The 22152-nt window shown below is 62.6% G+C and overlaps 4 protein-coding genes across 5 annotated transcripts; 3 read left to right on the top strand and 1 right to left on the bottom strand.

Moving 5' to 3' along the window:
* Positions 1–926: 926 nt before the first annotated feature.
* TBL3 (transducin beta like 3) lies at positions 927–7031 on the top strand. 2 transcript variants are annotated; one of them, XM_052662390.1, is made up of 22 exons: positions 927–1053; positions 2587–2638; positions 2733–2828; positions 2915–2962; positions 3070–3211; positions 3297–3381; positions 3466–3636; positions 3719–3794; positions 3879–3972; positions 4049–4230; positions 4336–4477; positions 4574–4632; positions 4712–4815; positions 5162–5309; positions 5395–5625; positions 5719–5789; positions 5863–6019; positions 6104–6162; positions 6308–6411; positions 6503–6574; positions 6658–6816; positions 6895–7031. In XM_052662390.1, the coding sequence occupies exons 1-22, from the start codon at positions 974–976 to the stop codon at positions 7002–7004; spliced, it is 2442 nt and encodes an 813-aa protein (XP_052518350.1). In that variant the 5' UTR covers positions 927–973; the 3' UTR covers positions 7005–7031. The 2 variants fall into 2 exon arrangements, with proteins under 2 accessions (XP_052518350.1, XP_052518355.1); XM_052662395.1 differs by lacking the exon at positions 3297–3381 and having other exon boundaries at positions 3522–3636.
* Positions 7032–7317: 286 nt separating this feature from the next.
* NOXO1 (NADPH oxidase organizer 1) lies at positions 7318–9267 on the bottom strand. Its single transcript, XM_052635692.1, has 8 exons — positions 9202–9267; positions 9029–9112; positions 8788–8863; positions 8511–8691; positions 8206–8387; positions 7975–8088; positions 7658–7775; positions 7318–7570 (listed from the first exon to the last, which is right to left on the bottom strand). The coding sequence occupies exons 1-8, from the start codon at positions 9265–9267 to the stop codon at positions 7318–7320; spliced, it is 1074 nt and encodes a 357-aa protein (XP_052491652.1).
* Positions 9268–12088: 2821 nt separating this feature from the next.
* Positions 12089–14394, top strand: GFER (growth factor, augmenter of liver regeneration). The gene is made up of 3 exons (XM_052635591.1): positions 12089–12353; positions 12607–12803; positions 13698–14394. The coding sequence occupies exons 1-3, from the start codon at positions 12102–12104 to the stop codon at positions 13858–13860; spliced, it is 612 nt and encodes a 203-aa protein (XP_052491551.1). The 5' UTR covers positions 12089–12101; the 3' UTR covers positions 13861–14394.
* A 2705-nt stretch (positions 14395–17099) lies between these two features.
* SYNGR3 (synaptogyrin 3) lies at positions 17100–19918 on the top strand. The gene is made up of 4 exons (XM_052656795.1): positions 17100–17198; positions 19071–19308; positions 19480–19622; positions 19709–19918. Exons 1-4 carry the CDS (start codon positions 17100–17102, stop codon positions 19916–19918), a joined length of 690 nt encoding a protein of 229 aa, XP_052512755.1.
* Positions 19919–22152: the final 2234 nt, after the last annotated feature.

Here is a 22152-nt window from a genome sequence, read left to right as displayed (position 1 = left end):
TGATTCCCGAGGATCCCTCCTTATCTTGTTTCTTGCTTATATTCTCCTTCCTACTCACTCCCTGCAGCCACACCGGCTTGTTTCTAAATGCCAGGCTTCTGCACTGCCTGTTCCTCAGTCTGAAGCACTGTACCCCCAGATAATCAGAGGGCTCCCTGCTTCACCAACCTTGGGCTTTGCTCGCGGTTCACCTTTACAAGGAAGCCTCCTTTATCGCCCAGTTTAAAGCTGAGCCCCCTGCACTCCACTCCCTCCTCACCCTGCTACATTCTTTCCAGGTCACTAACCACTTAACAAGGGCCCGGAATAACCGGGCCCTTCCTCTGCCCAGCCTTCACCTCACTAGCACGGTATCTTCTCTGGTGTCTCCTAAGTGCCTAGAACAGAGAAGGTGCTCAATCAATATTCGAACGGCTCCGAAATCGCCCGATTTACTACCAGGAGGAGAAGGGGACGACAGAGGATGAGATGGTTGAATGGCATCACCGACTCGATGCACATGAGTCTGAGCAAACTCCGGGAGTTGGTGAAGCTGTCCATGGGGTCGCAGAGTCGGACACGACAGAGCGACTAAACTGAAGTAGTGTACCTGCGGTATTTCTCATACCATACGCTAAGGCGGAGTCCGGTTCAGGGCTCTGCTAACCCACCGCGCTTAACCCAAACCCCAGAATGCCAAGGGGGCAGGAGTCTTGGGATTACTTCAATAACTAGCTCCTACGAAAACCTTTTCAAATTTCCATTTAAAAGACAGGCGGCTGGCGACTCCAGCACCCTGCCAGTTTACGCCTCCCGCCCCAGCCGCTCCCACCTTTCTCTACGCCCCACCCTCCAGGCCGGAAACGCCTCTGCCACCTTCCGCTTCCTGACGCCGCGCCTCTGCCTACAGCAAAGATGTCGCCGATGTCGCAGCGCCGATGACGTCACAGTAGTAGTGGGCGGTGACGCCATCTCTGCGAGCCCAAGGTGCGGAATGGCTCCCGGGTCTGCCTCACGCGGTGGCACCGGCGACATGGCTGAGGCGGCGGCCGGAGTGGGCCGCTTCAAGTCCAAGTAAGCTGGGGCGCTGGGGCTGGGGGCGAATCCGCCGCTGGGGCTGGGCGCGCCGCCGAGGGAGGGAGCCGGGTGCGCAGTCGGAGTAGCGAAGGCGCCGGCGTGGGTCCCACACGCATCGGTTTGGGGAGGGATGAGGTACCAACAGGGCTGGGTCCTAACAGGCGGGCGGCGGCGTCGCGGCTGCGGCATCAGGTGGCAGCGCAGGCACTGACAGCGCTCAGCTTTCGGAGGGCAGGCCCTGGAGCCCAGCCGGGTGCAGCTAGCTTCCTCGACCTAAAGTTGAAGCAGGTCGGTCGGGGGCGGGGACAAGAGATCCCAAAGCGAGAGGAAGAGTCGAGGCTGGTGTTGGACGGTGGGAGTCCCCACCGCCCAGACGATGGCAGAAGAGTCACCTTTGGGCCAGGCGGCCTGGGGAGCTTTCACACGCTGTCTCTCTTCTCCAAGGACTGGGAAGAGAGGTCAGGAGATGAGCTAGACCTCCGTGGCCAGGAGTCCCTGAATCCCGGGCTTATGCAATCCCCAAATTTATGTTGAATATCTAAGTGCTCATTCCCGGGTCCAGACAGACTCAGTCTAACGCGTAGGAGCAGAGTCTGATGGGGTAAACCTATCAAGCAGATCATTCCCATCACTGGGTGTGACAAGCACTAGCAAGGGGAAGCCCTGATGCCAAGACTGCCTCTGTTGGATGGTCGACCCGGCTCAGGGGGCCTCCAGCTCCCTCTTGGCCGTCAGGCTTCCTTTAGTGGAGTTAGCCAGGCACCTTGGAAATTCAGAGAGGGCCAGGCTGGGAATAGGAAACAGCCTGTGTGAACACAAAGGATCAGCAGAGACCCCTCATGGCAGGTTTTTGGGAACATGTAAGGAGAGGAGAGGGTTCCAAGGCAGGGGACAACACAAACAAGTTGTGTTCTAAAACGCCTCTCTGGGAGCAAGCTTTGAGAGAGTGGTGAAGAGGCTGTAGCAGCTCCCCAGAGAGGAGAGTGCTGTGGCCTGGACAAGCAAGGAAGTAGCCGAGAGGGAAGGGTGAGGATAATCTGCCTGGAGAGTGGGGTGGAGGAAGGAACTGGGGTTGGGGAGGGGCAGGCTGGAGTTGGACCTCAAGGATAAGGATGTTGAAGAGGATGTTGCTCTGGACTGGTACCCAGGCCTGGCCTCCCATGGCCAGCAGAGGGCGTCCAAGGCCTGGCTTGCTAGGCACCCGGGAGTCTCTGGGAAGATTTGGACTGCCTTTGCTTCCCTGGGCCCGTGTGGATCACTGACCCGCTCAGTGTCCCAAATCTTCTGTAACAAGGAGGTACTAACGCCCACCTCCCAATATGGTTGAGAGGGGTAAAGAGGGAACAGACAAGCTCATCACCCCACCACACGTGTGTGTGCACACACACTCACACCAGAATCCCAGCCCTCCCAGAAGTTCCTCAAGGGCAGGGCCCTATTGGGTTGACCTCCGGGAGAGCACCTAGCACAGGACTAGGCACCGGGGACCACGGGGTGATGGTTCACTCTCTCGCCCTGTCTTCCCTCCAGCTATGCTGTCGAGCGCAAAATCGAGCCTTTCTACAAGGGCGGGAAGGTGCAGGTACTTGCCCCAGGGTGGGGCGGGGGGTCAGCAGGGTGATGAGGCAGCCTGGGGCTGCAGGGTGTTCCCTTGGCTGAGACTCCTTTGTCCCCAGCTGGACCAGACTGGACAGCACCTCTTCTGTGTCTGTGGCACCAGAGTCAACATCTTGGACGTGGCCTCAGGGGCCGTGCTGCGGAGCCTGGAGCAGGTGAGGGCAGGGAGGATTGGGGCGAGGGGCCGGTGTGGATGGCAGCCTGTTCTCATGGTGCCCTGCGCACCCACTCTCACCCCTAGGAGGACCAGGAGGATATCACTGCCTTTGACCTCAGCCCCGACGACAAGGTATGTGGGATCAGGACAGGAGGTGGGCTCCGGTACCTCCCACCCAGACTGAGTGGGTGAGGATGGCACGCACAGCCGTGCCCCAGCTGAACTGCGTCCTCCCCTAGGTGCTGGTGACAGCCAGCCGGGCCCTGCTGCTGGCTCAGTGGGCCTGGCGGGAGGGCAGCGTCACCCGCCTGTGGAAGGCGATACACACAACCCCTGTGGCCACCATGGCCTTTGACCCCACCTCCACACTGCTAGCCACAGGTAGGACCCCGGCTGGGTTGGGGGTGGCGAGCCAGGTGGGGATCTTTGGGCCCACAGCGCCCCCACCTCAGGTCCACCCCCACAGGCGGCTGTGACGGGGCCGTGCGCGTCTGGGACGTCGTGCAGGCCTATGGGACACACCACTTTCGGGGCTCACCAGGCGTAGTGCAGTGAGTCGGGGCGGTGGGGGGCGGGGGTGGGGGGTGTCACGGCCAGGGCAGTGCAGCTCACAGCCCCGCCCCACCTGCCCGCAGCCTGGTGGCCTTCCACCCGGACCCCACTCGCCTGCTGCTCTTCTCCTCGGCCGCAGACACCAGCGTCCGCGTGTGGTCGCTGCAGGAGCGGTCGTGCCTGGCCGTGCTGACTGCCCACTACAGTGCCATCACGTCTCTGACCTTCAGCGCCGATGGCCACACCATGCTCAGGTCAGAGCCCAGCGCCCCAGCCTTGGCAGGGAAGGGAGGGCCATAGCCGCAGCCTGGGCACTGAGGCGGGTGTCCCCCCCAGCTCGGGCCGGGACAAGATCTGCGTCGTCTGGGATCTGCGGAGCCTCCAGGCCACAAGGACCGTGCCGGTGTTTGAGGTGGGGGCACCAGGGCCAGTGAGGGCGGTGGGAGAGGGGGTGCGACGGGGCTGGGGGCTCCACCCCTGACCCGCTTGTCCTCAGAGCGTGGAGGCCGCGGTGCTGCTGCCGGAGGAGCCGGCACCGGAGCTGGGTGTGAAGTCCACGGGCCTGCACTTCCTGACGGCTGGCGACCAAGGTGTGTGGGCCAGGCACGGGCAGGAGGGGGCGGGGGCCCGTGGACCCTGTGTCCCAGCGGCCCTGTCCCTGCACAGGTGTGCTGCGCGTGTGGGAGGCTGCCTCTGGGCGGTGTGTCCACGCACAGCAGCAGCTGCCGGGCCCGGGGCGAGAGCTGACCCACTGCGCCCTGGCCCGCGCCGCCAGCCTGCTCCTCAGCGTCACTGTGGACCACAACCTTCTGCTCTACGATGCTCGCTCCCTGCGGCTGCAGAAACAGGTGCGCGGGCGCTGCCCCTGCTAGGCCCTGGCCCCGGCGCCAAACCCCCGCCCCCTCCCCTGCCACCACTCACCCAGCCTGCCACGTGTCCCTCCTGCCCCACAGTTCGCCGGGTACAGCGAGGAGGTGCTGGATGTCCGGTTCCTTGGGCCCGAAGACTCCCACGTTGTCGTGGCCTCTAACAGCCCCTGCCTGAAGGTGTTTGATCTACAGACCTCAGCCTGCCAGATTCTCCACGGCCACACAGGTGAGGGCATGAACCAGGCCCTAGGCCCTTACCTCGATGGAGTGCCCAGCCCGGCCTCAGCTGACCTCTAGCCACGGCCACTCCATTTTCTTCCAGACATTGTCCTGGCCCTAGATGTGTTCCGGAAGGGGCGGCTCTTTGCTAGCTGTGCCAAGGTGAGACACCACAGAAGCTGGGGGGCAGAGACTGGTGGGGAAGCCCCGCCCAGCCTCCCCTCACCATTCTCATCCCCAGGATCAGAGCATCCGCGTCTGGAGGATGAACAAGGCTGGCGAGGTGGCTTGTGTGGCTCAGGGCTCTGGGCACACACACAGCGTGGGCACCATCTGCTGCTCCAGGTAGCAGTCAGGGCCAGGGGTGTCGCAGAGGCAGAGGCGGCTCTCGCCTTGCTCTCTGAGTCTCCAGCCCAGGGGTGTGGAACAGAGGCTGGGGCAGGGCACCCCAAGGGGCTGCGGTTCCTTAGAAGTAGCCTTGAGGTTGGTGGGTAAAAGGACACTGAGCGATGCCCGGGGGAGGGGTCCCACTGTTGGACTGAGTCACCAGGGGTGCCGGGGTGGGGGCCACGTAGCAGTTCCAGTCGTGGGGCAGGCTTCCCGTTCTGGCCTGAGGTCTGGCAGGCCTGAGCCATGGGGCTCTGCTGGCAGGGCTGAGCAGGTGTCTTCCCTCCCCTAAATCCGGCTGCAGGCTGAAGGAGACGTTCCTGGTGACGGGCAGCCAGGACTGCACTGTGAAGCTCTGGCCCCTCCCTGAAGCCCTGCTGTCCAAGGGCACAGGCCCCGAGGGTGGCCCGGTCCTCCTGCAGGCCCAGGCCACACAGCGCTGCCACGACAAGGTGACCGCACGCAGCACCCGGGTGGGGTTGTGGCCAGGCCCTCACCAGGACAGGGGTCTGAGCGGCTGCCTGCTCTCGCCACCAGGACATCAACAGTGTGGCTGTCGCCCCCAACGACAAGCTGCTGGCTACGGGCTCACAGGACCGCACGGCCAAACTCTGGGCCCTGCCACAGTGCCAGTTGCTTGGCACCTTCTCGGGCCACCGGCGCGGCCTCTGGTGCGTCCAGTTCTCGCCCATGGACCAGGTGCTGGCCACAGCCTCGGCCGACGGCACCATCAAGCTCTGGGCCCTGCAGGACTTCAGCTGCCTCAAGGTGAGCTGCCCCTGGCCCAGGCCTGGCACCCCCCTCCACCCCAGACCCGTCCCCCCACCCTCCGCCTCACCCCGCCCTCCACCCCGCCCACAGACTTTCGAGGGGCACGACGCTTCTGTGCTGAAGGTGGCCTTTGTAAGCCGCGGCATGCAGCTGCTGTCCAGGTGAGTGGGGGGTGGGCAGGGCCGGGGTGTGCTGGGTGGGCCCAGGCTGAACCCCTTCCTACCCCCACCCCAGCGGTTCTGACGGACTCTTGAAGCTCTGGACCATTAAGAACAACGAGTGCGTGCGGACACTGGATGCTCATGAGGACAAGGTCTGGGGGCTGCACTGCAGCCAACTGGATGACCGCGCCCTCACTGGTGCCAGTGACTCCCGCGTCGTCCTCTGGAAGGTGTGTGGGCCAGGGAGGGCATCGCAGTGGGCAGGGCAGTGTGGGGGCCAGTCTGAGCCCAGTGTGACCCCAGTCTGACCCTAGGACGTGACCGAGGCGGAGCAGGCCGAGGAGCAGGCCAAGAGAGAAGAGCAGGTGGTCAAGTAAGTCGGGTCTCCCCACCCTCAGCTTGGAGTCAGCATGCTGGTCCCTCCTCTCTGGAGCAGCCACCCTGCTCGCCCCCGGCGGGGGTCAGGTCTGGCCAGGTCCCCCAGGGGCCCTGTGCCCTGTCCCCTCCTTGCCCTCCAGGCAGCAAGAGCTCGACAACCTGCTCCACGAGAAGCGCTACCTGCGGGCGCTGGGCCTGGCCATCTCCCTGGACCGGCCCCACACCGTGCTGACCGTCATCCAGGGTCGGTGCTGCCTCGGGCTGCACAGGGTGGGGGGGTCTCTTGGGGTCTGTGCTGCCCCTTTCCTAGGGCTCAACCTCCCCTCCCCCCGCAGCCATCCGAAGGGACCCTGAGTCCTGCGAGAAGCTAGAGACCACGGTGCTCCAACTGCGGCGTGACCAGAAAGGTCTGGGGCGGGCAGGGGGGCCGGATGGGGCCTCGTGAGGCTGGGGGCATGGGGGCAGGTGTGACTGTGCCCGTTGTCCACAGAGGCCTTGCTGCGCTTCTGCGTCACGTGGAACACCAACTCGCGGCACTGCCACGAGGCCCAGGCAGTGCTGGGCGTGCTGCTGCGGCATGAGGCCCCGGACGAGCTGCTGGCCTACGATGGTGTACGGGCCTCGCTGGAGGGCCTGCTGCCCTACACCGGTGAGTGGGCCGGCCGGGGGGCAGGCAGGGCCGTCTGCCACACTCGGCCACCCCTGACAGCCTGCGGTCCTCCCCCAGAGCGGCACTTCCAGCGGCTCAGCCGGACGCTGCAGGCAGCCACCTTCCTGGACTTCCTATGGCACAACATGAAGCTGCCCACCCTCCCCGCGGCCCCCGCGGCCCTCTGAAACACACAGAAACACGGACTCTGCTGTCTTGGCTCCTTGTGTCTGTCTTGACTTCATCTCACCTCCTGGTCCTGGGCCACAGGTGGCCCACCCCCAGACCTGCCCTTCAACACAGACACAGCACGGTCAGTCAGGAGAGCTTTACTCAGGGCACACCAGGGGCATGCGGCCCAGCAAGCCCTACCTCCACCGCTCCTCCCATGGCCCCTGAGGCTGAGGTGGCTGCTAGCCGTCATCCCTGGGCTCTGGAGCCTGGGGTGATCCCTGGGGTCTGGGGTGCACAGAACCGCCCTCCACAATAAGCCACACTCTCTCAGGGGGCTCCCTGCCGTAGTGCCTTACGGGTGATGGTGCAGCAGCGGCTCTGAATGGCACTCAGAGGCGGCCGAGCAGGCACAGGAGGCGGAAGCATCACGGCCTGGGGGGATCTGGGGGAGCCATGGGCCTTGCCCTCCCTGCCCTCTGCACCATCAGCCCCATGGTGGAGCCACGGCCCGCTGAGGAGGGTGCCCAGCCCATCATGCTGCAGCGTCACAGCTGGGAGAAGACCGGTGCACCCTCGGAACCTGTAGGACGCAGAGTTTGGTTGGCTCTGGGCCCCACCCCCCAACCCCACCGCACCAGACCGGCTGCCGGAGCCCCAGCCCACACACCTGCACAGCCACCAGCCTCGGTCAGAGGCTTCCAGCACATGCACGCGTGCCCCTGCGGGCACAGACAGCTCATCAGCCCGGCTGCTCTCATAGGCGCAGACAGCACAGAACTGGGGCCCTGGGGGTAGACGCTGGGTGGTCACCACGGGGCTTCAGAGGTCTCTCTCAATACCAGAGACCCCTTCTAAAGCCCAGTGGGACCAAGCAGACACTGCAGGGCCACTGTCGCCCCCACCATCCCGTGGCGCCTCTCCCCCGGCGCGCGCTGGACACTGCCCCATGACGGCGGGGGGTGTGGGGAGGAGGGTCAGTCTCACCGCTTATCCCCAGGGGCTGTCCCCCATCCTGTCCCTGGTGTGGGGCCGCCTCCTCCAGGTAGGGAGCAGGAAACCACGCTGTCTGCTGGTCCTCGTTTGCCACTAGCCACCAGCCTGTGCCCGAGAGGGGGACGGGCGGAGTCTTCAGTTCCTGCAGCCCGCTGGGATCCCAGGGGCTGAAGGGCCTGTCCCTCCGACTGCAACCAGCCCACCTGCGGGGCATCAGCCCACCTGAGGGGTGTCGTAGCAGCACATCCAGGGCCTCCTGGGCTTGAGCGCGGAAGGGCTGGCCCCGCGTGTCCTGGGTGCTGAAGGGCTGCAGGCAGCGCAGGCTCTGGGCCTCCAGGGTGCGGATGGCAGGGCTGCCTGGGGGGCCTGGCGGGGGCTCTTGCGGGTTGGGCAGGATCACCAGGCTGGTGAGGGCCCAGAGTGCAGGGGAGAGGTGTCAGGTGTCTCCCACAGGCCCGTCCAGCCTCCAAGCCTCCCCACTTGTGGGCTCTTCCCCACCACTCCTCCCCCGTCCTTGGGGCAGGCACCTGCCGGGTGGCAGCATAGGCTCCAAGTCCGGAGGTTGTGGCGCGAAGAAGCCAGTGAGCACCGGGCTGCGGGACACACGCTCCCCGGCCACCAGCAGCGCCCTCAGGTAGGCCTCCAGCAGCTGCAGGCGGGCCAGGCCTCGACCGGTACGGCCTCGGAGCACCAGCCAGGGTGCATCGGCTGCAGGCAGGACGGGGCAGCTGTGGGAGCCCCGCCCAGTGCGCCTCACGTCCCACTGCTGCCGCCCCCACCCTCCTGGATCCCTGCTGGCCTGACCTGGGAGCTTGGGGAGAATGCGATCAGATCTCCGCAGCAGGCCTGCCTCCACCGGGAAGGTCTCCTTGAGGGTTTTCTGAGCGAGAAGAGGCATCATTGGTCTCTGAGGGCCCACTAGGTTCCCCTGGGAGAGCAGGCAGGGGTCCCTTGGCTGAAAGCCTGAGTGGGCACAAGGGCAGGGTGTGGGTGGTCTCCCGTGGGTCAGGCTGCTAGGGGAAGTCGGGTGACCAGGTTCACTCACGTGGAATCTCCTGAAGTCCTCCCAGCTTCTGCGTACGAAGCTGTCGCTGTCATCTGACCAGCACACGGAGAAGGCGAACGTCTGCTGGGGGAATGTTGGGGGCGTCTTGGAGGCACTGGGCCAGGAGCTCCCCCACCTCCTCTGGGGCTGGCAGGGGTCCCATGGGCTCCTACCTGGAGCCTCTCTGTCTGCAACAGAGCTGCCCCACTCACACACACCGGGTGCCGGGCTCCCGCCATCCTGGTGACCTCCCCAGATCTCCGTGAGGGACTTCTGGGAGTCTGCTGGGCGTGACCCCGGGTCCCACTACCTCCCTGCCCATGTGGGTAGGAGGGAAGGCCTTGGGCACCCGGAAGGCTGGAATTCCCCAGCAGTGCCCCAGTCCTGGCTGCACCACCGTGCCCTTGACTGGGGCCTTCCCCGCTTCCTTGCCGCACCCCTCACCTGGGGAGGCAGGGGCATGGGGCTCCCCAGGTAGGAGGGGAAGCAGTGACGTTGGGGGGGGGGTTCCTGCCAGAGTGTGAGCGTGGGGGGAGGAGGGGAAGGAAGGGCCATTAGAGCACCGCCAGGCCGCCCCTCCCGGCTCGCCACGCCCTGCTGGTGCCCAGGCTGGGCAGAGCCGCCCAGTGGCCCGGTGTGCCCCTGGCTCTGTCCCTGAGCTGACTGTAGTCGTCACCAGGAAAATATTAAAGGCTCTTAAGTGCTTTGACTTAATCCTCACATTGGAGGAAAGGTCTCTTAATGTCCCCAAATGGCAGAGGAGGAAATTTGTGTTAAACATATATTGTCAGAGTTTCTTCATCTGCTGGGGAGAGGCAGACCTCACAGGCCCACCCCACAGGTCCTGCTGTGGTGGAGGGGCTTGCGGCAGGATGAAGAGGGTCCATCTGTAGTCACTAGCACTGGGAATGGCGAGGTGGAATTGGGAATGGCTAGGACTGTTCTGAGAATCACCTCTGAATTCATGATTTATCAGTGCGCTGCAGACACAACCTCTGAGGTCAGGAGTGACTCTCCCCCAACTGGCTGGGGCATTGAAGGGAAGGCCCTAGAATCCCCAAACAGACGTTGCGCCCAGGGGCCACATCTCGGGACCACCGCCTTACAGGGGAGCCGAGAGCCCATCCAAACCTGGCGCGCAGGGGTTCTTCCTTACCCCCGCCCACACCTCTGAGAGCTGGGAGGGGCGGCCAGCCTGGCGGCACTCTGACGGCCCTTCCCCTCCTCCCTCAGTCACACTCTGGCAGGTGGGCCTCAGTCCCAGCTCCTCCACCCAAGCCCTGGAGGGAGGGAGGGGTCAGGAAGCCACCCCGGCCTGACCAAAGGCCTTTGTGCATCTGTCCAGCCAGAGGCGCTCTCTGAAGCCTTCAAACCTCCCCTGGTCTTGGCCCAGGCAATGAACACCTGTGGACACAGGCTTAATTTTTACAAAGTGCCTTCAGTCCAGCTGTCACACTCTTGGCAATCTCAGTGTAGGCCGCTGGCCTGGTAGGGTACAGAGTGGGACGGCTCCTGCTCCCTTGGAAGACAGAGAAGTTGGAGAAGGGCCAGTCTGCTCACAGCCAGGGACCTAGAAGGATGCTGCAGCCCCTCCCTACATGGCTGACCCATGTTCCCCACCCCCCCAACTGAGATCCTCTCCACACTCTCCACATTCCCTCCCTCACCTCTCACCTGGACCACTACAACAGCTCCATGCTCCCCCCTCAAAGCCTGTGGTCCTCACTTGCTGTCGTGAAATCCACTCTCCAGAAGAATCAATGCAAAACCGAAATGGGATCAGGCCAGGGTACCCTCCCCTAAACTTCCCAGCACTGTCCCCGGGTCCTCAGCACACATCCCCAGCTCCTGGGTCAGTTGATGGTGTCCTCAGTGGGCTCCTGGCCACCTCAGGACCTCTGCTCACACCACCCTTCCCAGGTCCTGTCTCACACTGGCCTTTCTGCCCATGCAGGAAGTCAAGCTCCTCCTCCCTCCTGCGTTGGCTCTGACTGCCCTCCTCAGCTGATTTCTCATTCTTCAGGCCTCTCTGCCTAAAGGTCAACTCCTCAAGGAGGCCTCCTAGATTTAACACACCCTGTTCATAGCCTCCATCACAGCTTGTATCTAAACACTTATTAGTGTGACTCTTGTTTTTTCCATCTTGACCACTAGACTGAGGAGGTCAGGGAGGAACGAATCTTGCTCCTGGCCCTGTCCAGAGCCTAGAGCAGTGCTAAAGACAGATTAGGCACTACACAGGTATTTGCAGAATCAATTAATGTGCATATTAATGTACATGTGGAATTAAAGTACATATGGAAGCAGTGGTATCCCTGAGACCACGCCCCACCTGGGTTTAACCCCTTCAGGTAGGCTGTGGGGCTGAGCAGAGAGGAGAGGGGCTGCTCAGTGCTCCCCGGAGTCCAGAGACGCACCTCCTCCTTTGCAGGCTCGACCCGCCCAGCCTAGGCGGGCACCCGTTGCGATGGCGCCGGTCGCCTAGGCGGACTCGACGAACCCTCAGCTGCACCGCCCTTTGTGCGCTCACAGCCCCGCCCCCCACTGCCCAGGCGCCAAGCACCGGTCCCGGGCGCGCCCCCAGCGGAGGGCACAGAGCCAAGCCGCAAGCACGCGAGAAGGTCGGAGCGGAGCGATGAGGCCGTCGCGGGCCTCAACACGGAGGTCCAGAAGGCTGCAGCCCGAAGCCGCGTCGCTCCCATGGGTCATCATCCACAACACTGATATGCTCGAGGAAGCGGGAGCTGTGCTACGGCCGACACAAGACCGGCTCGGGCGGTGGAACGAGGCCCAGGCGCAAGGCTAAGACTCGGCGCTCCGGCGCCGCGCAAACCGCGGCTCGGGCCTCCGGCGCGTCCCCAGTTCGCACTCCTGCATCTCCCGGGGCGAGGACCCGGGCCGCCAGCCGCGCCCCCGCACCGGGCCCCGCCCCCGGGCCCAGCTCCGCGTCCGCGGCGCGCGCGCCCGGCTTCTGCGGTCGCGCTCTGGCGGCGGCGGCGCGCGCGCTGGCCTGGAGCCCGCCTGGTTGCGGTCGTGGAGGCTGCGCTGGCCCGGCAGGCACTGCGCGGGCGGCATGGCGGCGCCCAGCGAGCGCGGCCGCTTCGGCACTGGAATCTTCCTTCCTGGCGGCGCGCGCTCCGAGGTGACGGACGACCTGGTGACGGACGCGCGCGGCCGCGGCGCGGGTGGGAGAAAAGCCGCTGCTTCGGCCCGGGCGCCATCCGCGGGGCCGGCGTCCGACCCTCCGGCCTCCGAGCTCGCCTCCCCGCGGTGGCCCTGCCGGGCCTGCGTGGACTTCAAGTCGTGGATGCGCACGCAGCAGAAGGTGCAGGCGTAGGGGGGCCCCCACACCTTGTCCTCGGGCACCCTGGACAGGCTCCCCGCGGGTCGGCGCTTCCTAACCGTGCCCCCAAGGTAGGCCCAGCCTTTTGGCTCTTGGCCATGTGTGGGCTGGGTCGGCCCCAGGACCTTTTCTCCGGTCAGTGGGTCTCCGGCTGGGGCGAAAAAAAAAATAGGGAACTTTGTAGGTTTCTGGTCGGGGAAAACCGAACTGACCCTTCGTCGGCCTCCTTCCACAGCGGGACAGCAAGTTTAGGGAGGATTGCCCTCAGGATCGCGAGGAACTGGGCCGCAACAGCTGGGCTGTCCTCCATACCCTGGCTGCCTACTACCCCGACCTGCCCACCCCAGAGCAACAGCAGGATATGGCCCAGTTCATACATTTATTTTCCAAGTTTTACCCGTGTGAAGAGTGTGCCGAAGACATAAGGAAAAGGTGAGTCGTGTCTGCAGGGTGTGCAGCCTGGGTCTGGGGCCCCTGGCAGATGTCATAAAGGGGAGCCTAGAGAAGTAGAGGCCGTCGTGGCAGCGGGCTGTCTAGAGCAGGGACCACCAACAGCTGAGGGATTCTGGAGCCATCGCCTTTCTCCTTAAAGGACAGGCCTGGGGCTGCTGCTGGGGGCTGCTGCTTTCTGCAACCACGGAGTTCCCTCCCCGGAAGGGCTACTCTCATGAGATCCCTTGCTTAGCACTGATGAAGACTCTGGCAGGTTTCCGGGGACTCCACTCTGCCTAGCTTCTGGAGCAGGACCTTCAGTTTCAAGGCCTTGGGAACTCACTGCTTTTGCTTCCAAGAGCTGCTTTTTTGGGGAGCCCAAGAACTGTTGTTTGGCAGCCATAAGCATTTCTGGGCTGGCTGTGGGGTAAAAAGGGCAGCCCTTGCTGTTTGGAGCCTGGGCATTTATTTATACGAGGTCTCTTGCTGAGGTGGTGTGGCAGGGCCAAAGGTGTGAAGAAGCAGACCTGGTATTCAGGTAGGCCTTTATTCCAGCCCTGCCCCTCCACACGCTGCCTGGGGCCAGGGACGCTGGGGTGAGGCCTCCTGATTGTTATGAGGCTGTAAAGCGGAGACCTTGTGCCTTAATGTCTTGCCCAGGGCTCTTGTCAGGGTTTGCCACGTGCCCTAGGTAGGGGTTGGAGCAGGCCTAAGAGTCAACTGGGACTTGAGGCTGGAGGGTCAGCCCCCTTCTGGGAATTCCTCAGAGCATGAGGGCACCCCTGGATCTAGGCCCCAGCTCTCTTGCCTGGATTGGGCAAGCCAGGAAGATGGTGGGGCGGGCATGCTGGGAGCACAGCCTGCCCCCTCCTGCACATGCTCCCCCTCACGCAGGATATACAGGGACCAGCCAGACACGCGCACTCGGGTGAGCTTCACCCAGTGGCTCTGCCGTCTGCACAACGAGGTGAACCGGAAGCTGGGCAAGCCGGACTTCGACTGCTCACTGGTGGACGAGCGCTGGCGCGACGGCTGGAAGGATGGCTCCTGTGACTAGCCAGCGGCTGAGCCTGGGGAGGCCCGGCCAGAGGGGGCGGGGCTCATTAAAGTGCCATCACACACAGAGCCGGTGGTGTCTCCGATGGGTGGTCCCCAGACCCTGCCCTGGGAACCCTCTCCCTCTCCGGTTCAGAGGAGAAGTGGAGGAGCCCGATGCAGGCACCTCAGTGGTGGCCTCCTCACTGCGGGCCTGCGAGGCTATCAACAGGGGAGGCAGGGGCAGCCCAGGAGGTCCCTTCCCTTCAGGATTTGGCCTCCTGCTCACCCACCCTGCCACCTGCTTCTCCACACAGGAAGCCCACAGGCCTGGCTGGGCACCACCATCTCGCCCCTCGGGGCTGGCCAGTGTCTCCCCACCTTGTAGTGAGGGATAGCGTGGGATAGTGACTGTAGCCCCGGAGGCTGTGCACTGTTTGCACATCAGGAAAGAGGCTTATGGGCCGAACTCTGCTGCTCACCTCCGATCCGGCCTCTGGCCTTACAGGTTCCGTGGAACTCGAGACCAAAATAAAATGCTGGAGAAATGACCGAAGCCCTGGCTTCAGCGTATTTTGTGCTGGGACTTGCAACAGCGGATAGGCCTGCTGCTTCCTTATCTGGGTTCTGGCTCCCCAGGAGAAGCAGGCCTTTCCAAGGCCAGGGTGGGCTAGGATATTCAGGAACAGGAGGCTGAGTTGCTGGAGCCAAGGGAGACTGGATCAGAGGAGGGGAGGTTGAATGACAGAAGGTCCTCAAGGCCCCAGTAAGGATGTGGTTCTAACACCCAGCTCTGACCAAACATGCATCGTGGAGGATCTGGAGCGGAGGGACGGCAAGGTGTGACTTGAGCTGGAATGTGGCGGAGGTGGCCGAGAGTAGGGAGGAACAACACCTACTCCACAGCAGCTGAGAGGGAAGCTCACCCCAGGGTGGGTGGCAGGCATCACTGGATACATTCTGAAGGTGGAGTCCAAGGTGACTACAGGCTTCTGGCCCAAGCCACTGGAAGGAGGGAGTTGCCCAGTGTGTCAGTGAGATGAGAAGGCTATGAGTGGAGCAGGTTTGGGGGTGACCTAGACCCAGCTTTAGGGCCTTCCCAGATCCTCTCAACCACACCCATTCCCAGGGCTTGGTTCCCAGCTGGAATGGCCCAGCAACAGTGTGCCCCACCCCTGTGGTCATAAAGCTCTGGTCACCTCTCCTTAGCATGTCTCAGCCCCTTCCTGGGCAAGAGCCAGCCTTTAGCACAGCCTCTCGGCATCTTCACCACACTGGCTCCACGGGGGTTCTGGCTTCCATAGCGGCTACCCAGAGGGGCCAGGTGACACAAAGAAATAGGGGCAACCGGCGGAGAAGTCGCTATTCTTTGGTACACCAGATGGACGCCCCCAGCACAGGGGGACCTTCGTGCTGGGAGCCAGCAGGGCTGTGGTCACCTCACGCCTTCCATGCTGGCTCTCCCCTCTTCCCTGCCTCACTTCCCTTCCCTAACTCTGGCTTCCTCAAAGTTTCACCTCCCAGTAAAACTCTTAACTTTGCAGCAGACTGATTTCCAGGCTACGACAAGAGGGACTCAAGTTCAAGGGATAGTCCTGGCTCAAGCTGTGAGCATGGAGACCAAAAGAGTGAGCACAGAGCAGGGAGAAGAGCCCCAGGACCAGACACGGGGACTCCTAAGCTCAAAGGTCACAGGAAGAGACAAGAAAAGGGCCCAAGAAGTAGGAACAGGAGGAGAGGGTGACGTCAGAGTGTGCCCAGGAGGACTGGAAAAGGATGGCAGTGCCTGAATTGCCCCTGGGACTAAAAGGAGCAGTGACAGCTGGAGGGAAGTGGGTTCAGGAGTGGAAGGAAGTAACAGGTTTAGGCACCGATGTAACCAATCAAGTAAAAGGGGAAATGAATGATGGATGAGACGGAACTGTTGCTGACAGGTGAGAGGTATGGGACCGGATGCATGAAGCATCGAGTCAACCAGGCCACACCTTTGCTCAATGTCCTGGATAGAAACTGGCGTCATCTGTCCTGGCATGGTAGTGACCTGGGTTTCAATCCTGGCTCTTCACTTTCTGGGATCAAGGAACTAAACCAGTCTTTTTAAAAAACAAACAAACTTGGTCATGTTGTATAGCTTACGCGATCTTACTAGTTCCCTGACCAGGGATCAAACCCGGCCTTGGCAGAGAAAGTGCCGAGTCCTAACCACTGGACTGCCAGGGAACTCCCGGACTGGCTGTTTACCATCTGAAGAAAGGGGGTAAAAGAGTCCCCTTCTCCACAGAGGGTGGTGGAACGCTAGGCACTGCCAATGCTCAAGGAATGTGGACTTTCTTCAAATGTCCTGGACAGAAACAAGCGTCACCTGGGCCCCTGCCCAGCTCCCTGGAAGGACCATGAAGGAAGGGACCCTGTCCAACCCCAAGCTGGGTGATCTCTGGAAGAAACCCAGCAGGTGTGCAAGGGAGCCAGGCACCCGCTCTGCCAAACTCCCCACTGCCAAAAGTCAGTTGGGGAGACCCAGGAGTGTGGGGGGGGCTCAGTGGGCACCCTCCGCAGGACCACATCCAGCCACAGGATAAGAGCAGAGATGCCCCACCTCCAACCCGGAAGGCCTCTGGGCTCTGCCTGCTTGGGCAGTGCCCTGAGGGCAGAAGTGCCCCATGCAGTTAGGGAGGCTGGAATCCTCTGAAGGAGAAGGGGAACTCATGGAAGCTGGGTTCTCTTTCCCTGAGGGCTGGGGAGAGACACTGGAGCCCTGGGTTTGTTACTTCCTTATATACTCAGCAACGGGACCTGTTCAGAGGAGCAGGGTCACGACGGTCTGTCCATCCGTGTGGCTACCGCAAAGGCTGAGCCCAGTGTCTGCGGGCCCTGCTGACTCCGGACTATTTTTGGGGTGGGGGCACTCGGCCCCTTGACCTTGCCTCCTGGTGGGGACTGGCGGGTAGAGTGGTCTCCTGGCGGGTGGGGTGGTCCTGCGGTGCCAACCGGGGGTGGAAAGTGAGCGGGGCAGAGGGAGGTGAGGTCTCCAGCCCTGCGCGCGTGGACCGGGGCGGGGGGGGGGGGGCGCGGGCTCGGTGCCGCCCCGCGCATCCCCGCCGCAGCGGGCGCGCGCTCCCGAAAGGCGGCGGCGGCGGCAGCAGCACTGGCCGCACCGGCAGCATCAGCACTCGCAGCATCCCCGGGCGGCCTCGGGCGGGGCCGGCCCGACGGACAGGCGGACAGAGGGCCCCGGGTGCGCGCGGCCCGCCCAGGCTGGCCATGGAGGGAGGCTCGTTCGGCGCGGGACGCGCGGGGGCAGCCCTGGACCCTGTGAGCTTCGCGCGGCGGCCCCAGACCCTGCTGCGGGTCGCATCCTGGGTGAGTGGCCGGCCCCAGCCCCCGCCCCGATACCCCCTCCCACCTCGCCTCGCCAACCGCACCCCCATCACCTCTGCCTCGCCCCTGCCCTTCGCCCCTTCCCCATCCACGCCGGCCCTTCCCCCGCCGGCCGCAGGTTAGGGTGACGTCACCGGGCTGGGTGCGCCCACCTGCCGGCGGGGGAGGGGCCGACGGCGACAGCCAGGGACCTTGAGGGGTCACCACCCGCCGCACCCACCTCCCAGTTCTTCCTTAGGTCTAACTCAGTGCCCTTCCTCAGCCCTCGCTCCGTTTTTCCTGTGTTCACGCTTAGAAACGGGCACAGGGGTGGGGACGGGATTCGCGGAGGGCTTGGGCGCTCAGCCTCAGCAGTAGGAGAGGCTACCGGAACCGAGAGAATCTGGCCGAGGCTCCCCCTTGCTTCTCCTGCGCGCACATCCTCCAGGCTCCTTCGAAGGGAACTGGCCCTTTCCAGGACCCCCCCCCGGTTGCAACCGTTGAGTTGGGGGTGGAGGTGCTTCGGGATTCCTCTGCCTGGGGCAGCTGGAAGGGGCTCTGCACTGGGAGGGCTTCCTGGAGGTGGTGTGGGAGGGGCAGATTTGGTGCAGGCTAGCCTACTGGAGCAACCCTAGGCCCAGTGGCCTGCTCTTCCTTCCCATCCGTTCAGGCAGGAGACACGGAACGTGGAATGCCAAGTTCTGGGTTGTGCCCACCTGCTAGCAGCTGGTGCTGGCATTTACTCACCTGTCTTCCAGGAGGGTGGTGCTCAGGGTAGGGCAGGGGCCCTGGGGTGGAGTGACTCTGGCTAGACCAGATAGTAGGGACCCTACGTTCTGGTTCCAGCTCTGACCCAACTGGTGGACCAGTCGGGGGGTACATGTCAGTATCTTGCACTTTGGTTTCCCTCTTAGTCTCTAGGAGCTGGGCAGGAAAGGAGAAAAATGAAGTTGAAATTGGAGGTCTTTTCTTTTTTTAGAAACAGATGGCTGCCCAAGCCTCCAAGAGCAGCATCTGGTTTAAAAGGACTGTGGCTACAGTCCATGGGGTCACAGAGTCAGACATGACTGAGGGACTAACACTTAACACCACCTCCCTTGCCTTCCAGCCACAGGGCACTGAGGTATGACTGAACCCCAGAACTTATGGCTGGTATTGATGATTAATCCCAGACCGGAGTGCCCACAAAGTGCAGGATGCTGGGTGGGCATTATTCCTAACCCAGCCACCCCATGAGTCGTGCCTGCTACATTTGGCATGCTGGGAAACAAGACTGCACAGCTCGGGCATGCTGAAGGCAGGGTGCACGCAGGTCCTGGCTGACAGCTCTGTGCAGCTGTCCCTCTGCTGTGTGCCCCATGCCCCCTCTCTCCCCACTCCACATCTACTCTCCCAGCCCTGCTGACTCAGGCCTGGGGGTCACAGATCCAGTCCCCACGCTCTGGAGTGGGCCATGGGAGACACTTCGGGCTCCACAAGGTACAGAGGACACAGCTCGAATGCCAGCCCTGGCTCTTACCAACCATGTGACCCCTGGACAAGTCACTTCACCTGCTGGAGCCCCAAACTCCCTATCTACAAAGCAGATAAGAACCATGGCACCTTCGCGGTTGTTTCGGAGAATTCCATGCACTAATAAGGCATGTAGCCATTTTAAGTACAGTGCACAGTAGATCCTCACTAAAGGCTGTGTCTACAGTTACTACACCTGAGGTAGGTATTAAGGTATTAAGGTATTAAGGGAGGGGTCCCTGAAGACACCGCCCCCCCCCCCCGAGATGGATCCTGGGCTCAGGGGCACGTGGGCGCTCACGGTGGGCTAGGAGACCTAAGGGGTACCGCAGGGCCCTGAGCGCCTCCCGCCGCCGCCCGCAGGTGTTCTCCATCGCCGTCTTCGGGCCCATAGTCAACGAGGGCTACGTGAACGCCGACAGCGGCCCAGAGCTACGCTGCGTCTTCAACGGCAACGCGGGCGCCTGCCGCTTCGGAGTCGCGCTCGGCCTCGGGGCCTTCCTCGCCTGCGCCGGCTTCCTGCTGCTCGACGTGCGCTTCCAGCAGATCAGCAGCGTCCGCGACCGGCGGCGCGCTGTGCTGCTCGACCTCGGCTTCTCAGGTGGGCGGGGCCGGAGCGGGCGGGCGGGGCGGGGCCGGGCGGGCGGGGCGGGGCCAGGGGCGCGGTTCTCATCGAGTGGGCAGGGACAGGCCCAGGGGCGGGGCCTCCTTCCTGTTTGGGCTCGGCGCCTGCGTGGAGCGCCCCCCGACCTGTCAGTCCGCCGTCCCGCAGGCCTCTGGTCCTTCCTGTGGTTCGTGGGCTTTTGTTTCCTCACCAACCAGTGGCAGCGCACGGCGCCCGGGCCGGGCACGGCGCAGGCGGGGGACGCGGCGCGCGCCGTCATCACCTTCAGCTTCTTCTCCATCCTCAGCTGGGTGAGTGCGGCCGGCTGGCGGCGGGGCTGGGGCTCGGGCAGGGTCCGGGCAGGGTCAGCCCTGGCTGACCCCGGCCTCCCCCTCAGGTGGCGCTTACCGTGAAGGCCCTGCAGCGGTTCCGTCTGGGCACCGACATGTCGCTCTTTGCCACCGAGCAGCTGGGTGCTGGGGCAGGCCAGACCTACCCGGGCTACCCGGTGGGCAGCGGTGTGGAAGGCACGGAGACCTACCAGAGCCCGCCCTTCACCGAGACCCTGGACACCAGCCCCAAAGGGTACCAGGTCCCTGCCTACTAGAGGCCAGCAGGCCCAGACGAGGCGCAAAGGCTGCCCCACACAGGCAGGGTCCAAGGCCTCCTGGGGCCTCCCTCAGGTCCTCCCGGCCCAGCAGCTGGGAGTGGATGCTGTGGGTCATCTGGGGCCAAGAGAAGGTGGCCTCCAGGGTGCCTTGGCTGTGCCCCCCAAGTTCCTCCGGTCCCTTTAGTCCCCAGCTCAGGGCCAAAGGTCCTGAGGAGGGAACATCATGGCCCTGGGCACGTGTCCTCCAGCCTCAAATGGACCAGCCTGGCAGGGAGCCATTCCCCTCGTGAGCCAGCCAGGGCTCACCTGCCCACTCCGGGGTCAGAGGTTCAGCTGCCCTCCATAGCTGGGTGCGGGGGCTGCCCTGGACTTGGGGTGCCTGGGGGAAGGGACACTGCCCTCACCCCGTGGCCCGGCAAACGTGGCCAGTTCCCCATCCCCTGTCCCGTGGATAGTGGTGGTCCTCACTCTGCCCTGGTGTCTCACCCTGCGGGGCCCCCTGCTCTGCCTGGAGCTGCCCCCGTTTCCTCTCACAGGCGCACTAGAGTAGCCCGGCCCTGTGGATGTTGTGATTGTGGTCAAGTCTAAAGGTTTCACCTTGTAGTTCCCCACAAGCAGCCCCTCTGTCTGTGGTCCCAGCTCCAGCCCTTACCTGCCTCAGCCCAGGCCCCTGCTGGGCTGCGGGCAGCTCTGGCCAGGAAAGCACAACATGGCTGTAGGCCTGAGCATCAGCCCTCTTGCAGCCTTTCAATAAGACATTGCCCCAGGGAAGCTCCAGACACTGGGTGCCTGCAGGACACGCCCCCCACGAGGAGAGGTCTCGAGGGTCCACCTGCCCACCATGCCCTGGAGACGGCCATTCCCTGCAAACCCCTTTACCTAGGCCTCCTCGACTCGTCCAGCTCCCCACACTGCACCCCACTTTAAGGCCCAGCCCGAGGTGGGGGGGAGTCCCTCTGCATAGCTGAGTACTCTTGCATTGCTCGAAGCTGGCTTTTCACATTAAGTCAATACCAAATGCGGTTGCCACGTTCATTCTTACAGACAGATGCCTCTCTCAGGAGTTGCAGTTGAGTGACAACCCTGTACATTGTAGCATAGACCGATTATTTGTGGATATTTAAGTGAACATGTTTACAATTTTTGTATATATGGATCTCTCCTTCCCTCTTCTGAAAGAACAATCCGTGATTGTGTATTTTCAGTGTCCCATGTTCCAACTGCAACTTCTTTACAATAAAGACGGTAAATGAGTTTACTGTGACCTTTCCACTCCTGCCCCTCCAGTACCGGATATTGGGACCCAAAGAGCACCAGGGCCCAGAATCCAGAAGGGGGCCGGGAGGTAGAGACCAGGCTGATGCCCGTTCTGGAGAGTGCTAGGGAAAACCGTCGCAATTTCTCCAGATGGCCCCTTCTTACCACCTCCTGTTCCTGAGACCCCTGCCCTGTGTACCATGCAGTGTCCAGAGCCACGTTCCATGGCCAGCTCCCCTTCGGAGACATCCCCAGCTTGGTCTTGCTGACTTTTGAATTCATCTTTTGGGAGTTTTATTTCAGTTACTTTTTCATTTCTTACTGGTTAACAACCTTCTAGTTGATTCAAGGAAGCAGGCAGGACCTAGGGCTGGGGTTCTGGCTTGGCCATGTTCAAGCTTGGTCTCAACTTGAACCCTTCCAGAGAAGAGCAGTTCCCATGGTCAAAGGTGCAGTTCAGTTCAGTTGCTCAGTCGTGTCCGACGCTTTGAGACCCCATGGATTACAACACACCAGGCCTCCCTGTCCATCTCCAACTCTCGGAGCTTACTCAAACTCATGTCCATCGAGTCGGTGATGCTATCCAACCATCTCATCCTCTGTCGTCCCCTTTTCCTCCCGCCTTCAGTCTTTCCCAGCATCAGGGTCTTTTCCAGTGGGTCAGTTCTCATCAGGTGGGCGAGTATTGGAATTTCAGCTTCAGCATCAGTCCTTCCAATGAATATTCAGGACTGATTTCCTTTAGGATGGACTGTTTCGATCTCCTTGCGGTACGTGTAGTAGCTGCTAACGTGCAGTAGGTGTTAACATGAACTTGTTAACAAACTACTCAGGGTAGTGCTTGTCATCAGGCTTTGTTGCCTGGTATTGTTATGGTTCTTGGTTCTTTAAGAATCAGCGTTTTTAGTATCATGAGTGAGATAGCCCAGCTTCTAGGTTACTCTTTGCGGGTGTTGGCTTGTGCTCAGGTCTTC

This window comes from Budorcas taxicolor, chromosome 2 (assembly GCF_023091745.1).
Source record: "Budorcas taxicolor isolate Tak-1 chromosome 2, Takin1.1, whole genome shotgun sequence".
Taxonomy (NCBI): domain Eukaryota; kingdom Metazoa; phylum Chordata; class Mammalia; order Artiodactyla; family Bovidae; genus Budorcas; species Budorcas taxicolor.
The sequence above is the reverse complement of the archived record's forward strand: the minus strand, read 5'-3'. Positions and strand labels throughout refer to the sequence as shown.

What these genes read in the sequence shown, in the direction of transcription:
- TBL3 (XM_052662390.1), top strand. Translation starts at nt 974, where the DNA reads ATGGCTCCCGGGTCTGCCTCACGCGGTGGCACCGGCGACATGGCTGAG. An exon ending in AGGACTTCAGCTGCCTCAAG is followed by an intron (nt 5,626 to 5,718) that starts GTGAGCTGCCCC and finishes CCCCGCCCACAG; the next exon opens with ACTTTCGAGGGGCACGACGC. An exon ending in CGTGCTGACCGTCATCCAGG is followed by an intron (nt 6,412 to 6,502) that starts GTCGGTGCTGCC and finishes CTCCCCCCGCAG; the next exon opens with CCATCCGAAGGGACCCTGAG.
- NOXO1 (XM_052635692.1), bottom strand. Translation starts at nt 9,267, where the DNA reads ATGGCGGGAGCCCGGCACCCGGTGTGTGTGAGTGGGGCAGCTCTGTTG. An exon ending in ACAGCCCCTGGGGATAAGCG is followed by an intron (nt 7,776 to 7,974) that starts GTGAGACTGACC and finishes GTCTACCCCCAG; the next exon opens with GGCCCCAGTTCTGTGCTGTC. An exon ending in CGAGGCTGGTGGCTGTGCAG is followed by an intron (nt 7,571 to 7,657) that starts GTGTGTGGGCTG and finishes TGCGTCCTACAG; the next exon opens with GTTCCGAGGGTGCACCGGTC.
- GFER (XM_052635591.1), top strand. Translation starts at nt 12,102, where the DNA reads ATGGCGGCGCCCAGCGAGCGCGGCCGCTTCGGCACTGGAATCTTCCTT. An exon ending in GGATGCGCACGCAGCAGAAG is followed by an intron (nt 12,354 to 12,606) that starts GTGCAGGCGTAG and finishes CTCCTTCCACAG; the next exon opens with CGGGACAGCAAGTTTAGGGA. An exon ending in GCCGAAGACATAAGGAAAAG is followed by an intron (nt 12,804 to 13,697) that starts GTGAGTCGTGTC and finishes CCCCTCACGCAG; the next exon opens with GATATACAGGGACCAGCCAG.
- SYNGR3 (XM_052656795.1), top strand. Translation starts at nt 17,100, where the DNA reads ATGGAGGGAGGCTCGTTCGGCGCGGGACGCGCGGGGGCAGCCCTGGAC. An exon ending in TGCTGCGGGTCGCATCCTGG is followed by an intron (nt 17,199 to 19,070) that starts GTGAGTGGCCGG and finishes CGCCGCCCGCAG; the next exon opens with GTGTTCTCCATCGCCGTCTT. An exon ending in GCTCGACCTCGGCTTCTCAG is followed by an intron (nt 19,309 to 19,479) that starts GTGGGCGGGGCC and finishes GCCGTCCCGCAG; the next exon opens with GCCTCTGGTCCTTCCTGTGG.